The sequence below is a fragment of the Motacilla alba genome, chromosome 26 (assembly GCF_015832195.1).
Source record: "Motacilla alba alba isolate MOTALB_02 chromosome 26, Motacilla_alba_V1.0_pri, whole genome shotgun sequence".
NCBI classification, from domain to species: domain Eukaryota; kingdom Metazoa; phylum Chordata; class Aves; order Passeriformes; family Motacillidae; genus Motacilla; species Motacilla alba.
In genome coordinates, this window is record NC_052041.1 from 2,923,488 (window position 1) to 2,934,142 (window position 10,655).

At 54.2% G+C, this 10,655-nt stretch overlaps 1 protein-coding gene across 1 annotated transcript in view; it reads right to left on the bottom strand.

Annotated features, from left to right (window-relative positions):
• Positions 1–325: 325 nt before the first annotated feature.
• The window catches only part of RASSF5 (Ras association domain family member 5), a 24,175-nt gene continuing 13,845 nt past the window's right edge, over positions 326–10,655 (bottom strand). The window contains exons 2-5 of the mRNA XM_038162290.1: positions 6,142–6,255; positions 4,991–5,288; positions 4,544–4,659; positions 326–3,233 (exon numbers count right to left, since the gene is read on the bottom strand). Coding sequence (XP_038018218.1) covers positions 3,081–3,233; positions 4,544–4,659; positions 4,991–5,288; positions 6,142–6,150 — 576 coding nt within the window. The 5' untranslated portion in view covers positions 6,151–6,255 and the 3' untranslated portion in view covers positions 326–3,080. The remainder of the gene's footprint in view (positions 3,234–4,543; positions 4,660–4,990; positions 5,289–6,141; positions 6,256–10,655) is intronic.

Here is a 10,655-nt window from a genome sequence, read left to right on the forward strand (position 1 = left end):
TCCAGGTCTTGAATTCAGACATTTTGGCACTGAGGATTAAGTGCATTAGCTGGACTTCTGTAGTTTATATTATTTTTATAGATAAAAACACATTTTAATGTATGACATGAGCTGTAATTTATCACAGGTAACAGTTCTGTCAGCCCCAGCTAAAAGATTAAATTAATGGAACACTGGTCAGGTCTTACAGGGGTTGATGTTCTTCAGCTCTTTAACAGTTGGTTAGGAAATTTAAATTCACTTCTAGAAAGGATTCCTGTATTTCCCTGTAGGCTAAATCCACTGAAGTTCCATAGGAGGGCACCAGAAAAAGAAGGTCAAGAGATTTCTTTAATTACTGATGGTTTTATTATCATTTTCTCTTACACTGTCTGCATATGAACAAATAGTTCCAGAACCTTCAAAAAAAGCCGAGAGTGAGACATTTTGTAAAAATGCCATAGAATCACTAGGGAGTAGTAAAAATAAATTACAGCATTGCAAAAATGCATTTCACTTTGCTATAGCAGCTCTACTGTTCCATCCTATACACATTATTTTACAGGTTTTACAGTAGCCATGGAAAATAAACTCACACGACCTAGGCGAGACAATTGCTAACCAAAGGCACTGCCAACAGGATTTGCGCTTAAAGAAGGGGCAAATACTTCTAAAAACAGCTCAGCTGACCCATGAGAATTTGAGTTTCAACACCCACCAACTCTTCAAATGCCCCTCATATTGAAAAAAAACCAAAACCAAAAGAACGAGCCCTGCTGGTGGCAGGAGGTTTTCAGCAGCATCCACAGTGATTGCATACGAAGCCATGCCTTCTACAAACTGTCAAAGACATGCTGGGGCCAGGAAGGGAGAGGGGACACTCACCAAAACTCACCAAAACAAAACAAAAAAAAAGGAAACCTGCACAACTTTCAATCAGAAAGAAAAGGGATTTCAAACCAAGCGTGTGGCTCTTCCCTCTGAGAGCCACCGGGGTTTTTACAGAGCTCTCTCTCCCCCACGGTGGAACTGAAGTATTTATACGGTGCTGTGAGGCTCAAAGCACCAGATAAACGGTATTTAAACGACTCCACAAGTGAACAGTGAAGTGCTAAGTCTGCTTGTAGCTGGACAGCCAGCCCCAGAGCGCGGCAAGGGCTGCTCTGGGGCTGCCAGCAGTTGTTAAAGGTCGTTGGGTGTAGAGTACAGTACAGCTGGAGGCTCCTCTGCACCAGAGCCCTGCGAGCAAACCCTCACTGCTGACCTCAACAGGAGCTGCAACTGGGCTGGGCAGAAAGTGGCTCTCATGCCAGCCGAGGCTCCAAGGGATGCACTTATCTCATGAGGTTTAGAAACAAACATACTCAAGATCTGGAAAAAAAAATATCCCAAGCAATCACCTTCCAGAAAGAAACAAAGCAGTTCCTCATCCCTCCCCAGACACGAGGGCCTTGTCACACCGGTGCTCTGGGGACAGGAGGGACAAGGCCTCAACTTCCTCCTTAGCCCAAATGCAAAGTTTTCACACTTAAGGGAAAAAAAAGGCACTGAGGTAAATTTGAACTCCTCCCTGTTCCTCAATAACCTGCTGCCTCCTCTCCCACGGGGTCGGGTGGGATCCCAGCAGCCACAGTCAGCTCCAAGGAGCCCACACCAAGCCCTGTCCCTGCTCCATCCCGATCCAGCACTGACATTCCCGTTCCCTGGGCTCTGAACAGAGGGAGGCTGGCCCTGGGTGTGTGCAGCGTGCTCAGTATGGAGCACTGAGGGTAAACATGGGGCCCTCCTCTCCCCCGGGATCCCTGGAGCATTCCCAGCCTGGCAGTGATCCCTGCACGGCCTCGGCACCAGGAGCGAGGGCAGGGACTCAGCCTGCAGCTCGAGGTCTTTGCTGAGGGATGCTCAGCGTGGCGTGGTGGCAGCCCTGAGACAGGCAGAGAGAGACTTGCTGTCCTCTCCTGGCTCCATGGAGAGAGCCAATCCTGGGAAGCTTCCTGGACGGGCAGGACAGCACCAGTTGAGAGTGGGGAGGGAGAACAGGGCACAGGGACAGCAGAGCTGGGACAGCAGGAGCAGGAGGAAGCCCAGGTGAGGCGAGCAGAAAGCATCCAAGGACAGTAATTCCCTTCCTTGGTGCCACCTCCACACCCCAGCCCTGGATGGGGCTCCTCTCCCTCGGGGCCAGGCGCATCCACAGCTCAAAATCTGATTTGTGAGGGGGTTTTGAGCTTTTCTGGGTTCCTCTGATGGACACGTATTGCTAAACCTTCAACACTGAACCCTCAGCCTGTGCCCCAACCATCACCTTTACACCTGTCAAACAGAATTTCTGGAAACACAGGTCCCAATTCCTACAGAGCAGAGACCTGGTGAAGCCCTGGCTAACTTGGCTAAGCATCAGGGGCAGTTACTGTAACTCAGCTCTTTCCAAAATCAGAAGTCAAATGGAATCAAAATGAATAATTTTCCTTGGAATCACTATCACCAAGTTGCAATAATATTTACTAACAGACTGTTGGGGTGTTGCAGCTGCCTGGGTGTCCCAGCCTGGCATTTCCCTGGCTGCCTTAGCCCTGAACAAGTCCAGGGCTTGGTTAGAGCTGCAACACCCAGGCGATTTGGTGCAACAACCTCCTCCCCTTCTCCCGCTGCTTCCTGTGCTCTCCTTACGAAACCAGAACTGGGCCACGAGGGCACCGTGGGCCACAGCACCCCCGAACAGGAACAAGCAGCTCGCTGGGAGGAGCAGGAACAGCAAGAGCTGCCCTGCTCCAAGCGTCAGCCAGCAGATGGGTCCTGTTGGGTGTCACGCTGAGAATTTTCCGCGCAGCCTCTCCAGCGGATGGCACGGCTGGAAAGGCAACCAGCAGCTGTTTGCTTTGTTGAAGCTGTTTCATAAACAGGCTTCCCGTTCTCGGACTGGCTCTGGTCCTGGGAGAAGAGGTTTCAGAAGAAGAAAACGCAATAGGATCATTTTAGGGGTGCTGGGAGCCAGTCCTTCTGGAAGGTTGAAGAGGGAGAATGACTAGCAAGGTGTCCTGAGAAGTCTTTTCATTAAAAACAGTCTCTAGCTTAGTCTGATGCCCAGTGTCTCCTGAAGGTTATCCAGGTTTGCCTCTGGCCTCTTTCAGGGTCTGTTGCAGTCTCTGTTTGAACCTCTCGTACTTCTTGTGCACTTGCTGGATTTTGTCCTTCTCCTCTTTGTCCAGGATCATCAGGAAGTTCTGCAGCTCCGGGATGGAGAAAGCGTCCCACTGCAAAAGCAGCAGAGAGGCAAAGTGAGCACACACCTGCTGGGCTTTGTGGGTTCTTACCTCTGAATCTGTGAGAAGGAGCCATAAAACACATTTAAATTATCTGATCTCCAGGGATTTAACCTCGAGTGGTGAGAGGGATGGGATAAGGGGCTACAGCATGAAGGACCGCCCCAATCCTCCCACCCCACATGGGAAGCAGAATCCTGCAGGATGCAGCAGCTCCCAGCATTTGCTTCACTGTGGTGGGGAACAAGATTTCAACCAAAAACTGGCTGTGAATTTATCACCTGAGTGTCCCTGGCTTTTACTTAAATTAGGGGATTACTTATAACAGTGCTCAGCTAATCTAATTAGTGAGGATTAACCCTGGGGCTGCACTGCCGGGTTCCATAAACAGATTATGGAGTGGCCATCAAAACCGGCCTCAGCATTTCCACAGCTCAAGTCTGAATTGTTTTAAAAACCCAGATAATTTAGGAGCAATAAAAGACCTCTTAGAGGGAGACAGCCCTTTTTGTGCAGCCTCTGTCACACATCTGGCATGTGCTCCGTGTGCTGCCACGTGCTCCGTATTCGTGTGTGTCGGAACTCAGAATGTCCCGCAGACATTCTCGGATGTTCCAGACCCAGGTCAAAAGCATCTGAGACCCTGGCATGCAGCCAGAGACACACGTGGGGTTTTGATCTGAGCCCGTGGAGCAAATCACCAACTCTGTATGAAGAATTACAAGCCATACACACAACTTTAGATAGCATAGTAGAGATAATCACGAAGTGAAAGGAAGGATTTCTGAGTGCTGTACAGGGGGGTTTTAAGCCTTGTTCGCAGGGGTCCAAGTTTTGTACATGGGGGTCTAAGATGGAGGGATTTGGGTGTGCCCTGTCCTCTTTCTTTCTCCTTCCTAGCCTCCATGTCTTTGGTGATGTTGGCACTCACAGATTGGTTTAGAGTAGAAAGTCACCATTCAATATAGATAGTAGGTATTGGGGAAAAGGTATAAACATGTAGTATGTAATATATGATATAAAAGATGGCCCCAGCCCCTGGGAGGGCAGTGTGCCTTTGTCTGACCTGCTGAACGGGCCACAGCAGCTCAGGAGAAGAATCTTTTAGATAACCAACAATAAACAACCTTGAGAACGGACAGCAGAGGACTGCTGAGTCTTTCTTTGAAGGCATGGGTTGGAGGAGGGACTTTTCCATCTTTTGGGGTCACCCCAATCCAGGGGTGAAACCCCACATCTGGCGTCCCTGGGTGGGCAGGAAACCCCACAGTGTGAAAACCAAGGAGAAGTCACCAACGTACCTCAACTTCCCCCGTTTCGTTTTCCTTCAGCACAAAGCTCAGCACATCGGTGTCAGGGCCCGCCAGCAGCCGCAGGTACAGGGGGTACTCAGTGAGAGGGAGCTTCTGGAAGAGCACTGCAAGGACAGCAGACACCCCAGTGAGATCAGGGCTGCCAGGGCAGAGGGAAGCTCAGGGGATCTGCTGGAGCATGGAAAAGATGCTCAGGATCACAGGGCTGAGTCTCTATCACAGATTCACAATGATCCCTGTAAGGTCCCAGGTGGTTTCAGCCCCTTCTGAAAACAATTCCCTGTTAACCTAAGCAGCATCACCTCCTGTGGAGGTCTGGCCGTTGATTCACCTGGATTTAGGCTTTGCCTGCCTGACACCCCAGTGAATCCTACAGCACACCAACCTGAAACCAAACTCCCCAGCCCAGGCAGAGCTGCCAGGCCCTGAACTCACCTTGCCCATCTTTCCTCATCTCCTTGAAAAGTGCGAACTTCTGGGGGTTATCCACCACCATGAACTTCTTCAGCAGCCCCTGGATCACCTCGCTCACCGTGGTGGTGCTGCTGATGTGCAGCTGCTTGATGGCATCCAGGGGCAGGTAGAAGGAGGTCCTCTTGTCCGTCATCTCAGCCAGGTTCACCTCCTTGAGGGCATCGTAGATGGACTGGGGCCGGATCCCGGCCGGCACCGTCACCGGGCGCCGCAGCTTCAGGTGCACCTTGATGAACCCCGTGTACGTCCCGTCGTCGTTCTGGGGCAAAGCACACAGGGATCAGGCTCCAGGCGGCTCTTCCAGCCCCTTCCCCCCCACAAGAGGCTGGTCTGCAGCGTGGGGTGACAGCAGGAGCTGCCCCCGCTCCGGGAGCTCCAGTGTTTCTCGTTAATCATGTCAAAAACACCCAGTAATTTCGGGACAGTCACCGCTGATTTTCTCTGGGTAATGACTCATCCCTTCCTCTCGCCTGTGGGATCTTGTTTGATTTCAAACCAGCCCTGCTACGAGGCAGTTATGGAAATTCCATTGCATGGAATTTGCAGTCTCACTTAATATGTATTTGAAACCCCTGGTTCAGCAGGATCTCCCAAACTTATTCCTTCTGTTTTATTCCCATTTAAGGGATTCTCACATCTCCATGCAACAGATCATCCCTGGACATCAGCTGATCCCACCACAGGTCCTTACCCCACCCTCAGCTCCACAAAAATGCAGGACTCAGGAGAAAAGCCTGGTTCTGCACAGTGCACCCAGGAAGCCTGGCCGTGGTGAGGGCACAGCTTCTCTCTCTAGAAAGGCTCTGTGTTCCTAAAGCCACTTCCAACAGCTCACAGCCCTGGTTCCACCGTGACTCATCCCCACTGGGGCTCATCCATCTGGGACCAGGCTTTGTGGCAGCTCCTTGCCAGAGATCAGTGCCAGCAGGAAGGGATGGAGGCAGGGAAGGGCTACCTGGAGTGTCAGTGACACTGGGAAGCCCAGCAGGAGGAAAAGCAGCCTGCCAGCCACCCTCACCCCAGTGACACCTTCCCCACAGGCTGGCCCCGTGCAGAGCCCACAGGAGCCAGCAGCAGCCTGTGTGCGTGAGGGGAACCAGCCCAGTACGTACCAGTTTCATCAGCAGGCAGTTGGTGACCTTTGCATTGTACTTCTCAATCTTCTGTTTGATCTCCTGGACGGTTGGAGGCTCAGGTTTTTCTTCTTCTACTGTTTGTGTCACATTCTGCAATCAGAAGAGTGGGGCTTTAGCTGCTTTGTGTGTTGGGTAATGCTCCATCTGTTCAGCTCCTGAAGGCAGGAACAGATCCTGCTCAGATCCTGAGCAGTGATGACGCAGGTGGGGACGGTTCCTGAATGTGCAGGATGCCACATCCCAACCCCAAACCACCTCTGACACCGGTGACAGGCAGTGGAGGGCAACACAAAATGCACCAGTTGGTGGCACGGAGCAGTGAAGCATCCCAGTGCAAACCAGGCAAAAAAATCCAACCTTTAAAACCCACTTGAAAAGCAAAGCCACTCCAGCTGTAAGCGTTTATTTCCTTTTTGTAACGCAAGGAAAAAAATCCCATCCTATTTCCAGTATTCACGGCTCTGGCTGCCCAAAACTCCAGCAGCTTCCAGAGGGTTCACCCAGGCAGAACCTGGAGGTAAACCTCTCGCTGCTCTTGTCCAAAGCTTGGGAAATTACAGCTCCGAGCAATCAAAGCACACGAGCAGCAGGCTGCCTGCGGGACTGATAATAAATCAGGCACTGCAGGGCCGGTCCAGGCATCCCAGCCCTGTCAGGAGCTGCTCAGTGTCTGCCCGGGCTCCCCCACAGGGGGACAGTGGCTGCTGCTCGCCCAGGTTTGGGGGGATTTCCTCCAAAACCAACGGATCTGACCTGTAGGTGGGCTCTGCCTGAAGGCCAGCATGGAAACGTCACTAATGAATAATCACAGAATCATTAATGTCAGGAAAGATCTCTGAGATGGAGTCCAGCTGTCAACACAGCACCATGAAGCCATGTCCCCAAGTGTCACATTCACAGCCTTTTGAACACTTCCACGGGTGGCGATTCCACCATTTCCCCCTTTCATGAAGAAATTTTCACTCCTGTCCAGTCCAACCCTCCCCTGGCTCCCCTCCGGGCAGGTCTCCTCTGCAGCACTGCCTGCTTCATCTGCTCCATCTGCAGCAAACAAGCCTCTGTGTGTCTTGGGCAATGCTCGGCGGGCTGCATCTCCCTGCTCAGAGCTCTGCTGCCTCCCCAGAACTCACCACCTTCCCCATGACAGCCTGGAAATGCGTTTTGCCCAGATTTTATGTGGGCTTGCTCAGAAGCTGGCATTAGCAGGGAGCGGGAAGCGTGAAGGGATGTGCCATCGAGGCTGGGAAGGCTCGGAATGAAAACTGTAACCTCTGAGAAGGAAAAAGAAAAGGGGGAAAAGGCGGCTTGGGGAGCAGAGCTCTTCTCTTCCCAGGCAGCCCCAGAGCACACAGGACGAGGACACAGCACGCTGCGAATGAGCCAATATTGAGCCAGAATGAGCCAGAATGACCGGGCAGCCCTGCGTCCACTGAGGCCATTCCCCGGTGACAGCGCAGGATCTCTCCACGTCCACCCCAGAGCAGCAAACAGCTGGAGACCTCTGGGACCCCCCCTGAGGAGCAGGCACCCTGGGGACAGCAGTGACACTGGGGTGGCACCCCGGGGACAGCAGTGACACCGAGGTGGCACGCCGGGGACAGCAGTGACACTGGGGTGGCACCCAGGGGACAGCAGTGACACCGGGGTGGCACCCCGGGGACAGCAGTGACACTGGGGTGGCACCTTGGGGACAGCAGTGACACCGGGGTGGCACCCTAGGGACAGGAGTGACACTGGGGTGGCACCCTGGGGATAGCAGTGACACTGGGGTGGTACTCTGGGAACAGCAGTGACACTGGGGTGGCACCTTGGGGACAGCAGTGACACCGGGGTGGCACCCAGGGGACAGCAGTGACACTGGGGTGGCACCCCGGGGACAGCAGTGACACCGGGGTGGCACCTTGGGGACAGCAGTGACACCGGGGTGGCACCCTAGGGACAGGAGTGACACCGGGGTGGCACCCTGGGGATAGCAGTGACACTGGGGTGGCACCCAGGGGATAGCAGTGACACCGGGGTGGCACCCAGGGGACAGCAGTGACACTGGGGTGGCACCCTGGGAATAGCAGTGACACCGGGGTGGCACCCAGGGGACAGCAGTGACACCGGGGTGGCACCCTAGGGACAGGAGTGACACTGAGGTGGCACCCAGGGGACAGCAGTGACACTGGGGTGGCACCTTGGGGACAGCAGTGACACCGGGGTGGCACCCTGGGGATAGCAGTGACACTGGGGTGGCACCCTGGGGATAGCAGTGACATTGGGTGGCACCCAGGGGATAGCAGTGACACTGGGGTGGCACCCAGGGGATAGCAGTGACACGGGGGTGCAGCCTCCTTGGTCACTCCAGGAGAGAGAGAGGGGCTTTGAACAGGGGCATGGAGTGACAGGACAAGGGGCGATGGCTTTGAACTGACAGAGAGGAGATTTACACCAGATACTGGGGACAAACCCTGCCCTGGCAGGGTGGCAGGCCCTGGCACAGGCTGCCCCATCCCTGGAAGCGTCCAAGCCCAGGCTGGAGCAGCCTGGGACAGCGGAAGGTGCCCCTGCCCATGGCAGGGGTGGGACTGGATGAGGTCCCTTCCCCCTAAGCCTTTAAGGTCCCTTCCAACCCAAAGCACGCCGTGACAATAAAAGCAAAGCTTTCCTGGGTTATTTGAGGACGGCACATAAAGTTTTTTTTTATAGAAAGGGGGATAAAGTTCTGGAATGTTCTGCCCAGGAAGGTGTGGAGTCACCATCCCTGGGTGGGTTTAAAACCTGGATGTGGCACTGGGTGCCAGTTGAGCTGTTGGGGCTGGGTTGGACTCAGTAGTCTCTAAGGTCTCTTCCAACGCAATAATTCTATGAATCCTGTGAGTTCTGTGCAATATCCCTTTATCAGAACTCCCCACTCTGTCAGAGTCCTTTGCCTCACCCTGCACCGAGTCTTGGCCACACGAAGGTGCTGGGCTGGCAAGGGAGTCTTTAAAAATCATCTTTAGAAACCATGCTGAGGGTTGAGATTTTGAAAGAAACGTGATGGAAAAGAGAAAAAAAAAAAAGAAGAAGAAAAGCAACAAAACCCCCACAGCCCTTCCCTGTAAGTTAACAGAAGATGAACTCTCAGAAAGCCTGCACTTCCTCATGTCACCCACGTCACAGCACTGGGACAGGCACAGCTGTGCTGCCCCTCACCAGGGCTGGCCCCACCCCAAGCACGCAGTGAGGGAGGGCAGGGGAGCCCGGGACTGTCCCCTCCTGCCCACAGAGAGCTGGAGCTGCAGAGCTGAGGGCACCACAGCATCCCCCACGGCACAAACAGCCCAGCACAGAGAGTCCAACCATCCCTCCCTCCCATCCATCCATCCATCCATCCATCCATGGATCCATCCACCATCCATCCATCCATCCATCCATCCATCCATCCATCCATCCATCCATCATCCATCCATCCATCCATCCATGGATCCATCCACCATCCATCCATCCATCCATGGATCCCTCCATCCCTCCACCATCCACCATCCATCCATCCATCCATCCATCCATCCATCCATCCATCCATCCATCCCTCCATCCATCCCTCCATCCATCCCTCCATCCATCCATCCATCCATCCATCCATCCATCCATCCATCCATCCATCCATCCATCCATCCCTCCATGGCAAAAGCCAGCCCAGCAGCTCTGCCTGTCCCTGTCACTGCAGTTCTTCTCTCCCCAGGAGGGCAGGTCCCTCCCCTGGTGACGTTCCCAGCCAAGGGACAGTGCCAGCGATTCAGAGCAGCTCGCTTTCCATGGAGGGACACGGCGCAGCAGGAGTCCCGGGGCCTCACAGCAGGCACGCAGCACACAAGGAGAGATTTGGCTTCCAAGAAACCCAAAGCACTCCCAGCAGGAGGGGGCCTGGCTCAGGAGCACATCGCTGTCACCGGTGTCACACACTGTCACACGGTGTCACTGCCCAGCTGTGCCATCCTGCCCTCCCCACGCTGGGCAGCTTGGGGGTACCTGCAGCCTGCCCAGCCCCTGCCAGCTCCCCTTGCTCCCACACCCTCCCGCTCCAGGGAAAGAAAGGTCTGGTAACTCTTTCACACATCCATCCCGCCACGGGCACAGTGACAGGACAGTCTGATGACACCTGGGGACACACGCTGAAGGCATGGGAGAGAAATGAAGGCAAACTCCAGCCAGCTGCCCCAGAGGATCCAGAGTGGGGCTACCCCAGCTCCAGGAGCTGTTTAGGGATGGGGAGCCCTTAGGACACTGGGGATCCAAGGGCTCAACCCCTCACCTCTTCGTGCCACTCATGTGATGCTCAGGCCCAGCAACACCGTGAGCCCTCCCAGCAGGGACCACCCATCCATCCCAATCCCGCACACCTAAATATTCTGCTTTTCTGCTCCCAGACCCAAACCATCCCAGCAGCGCCAGGAGCCCTGGGAAGAGCAGCCACAGCCGGGCAGGAGAAGCACTGCTCCTCCTGCAGTGCACGACCAGATCAG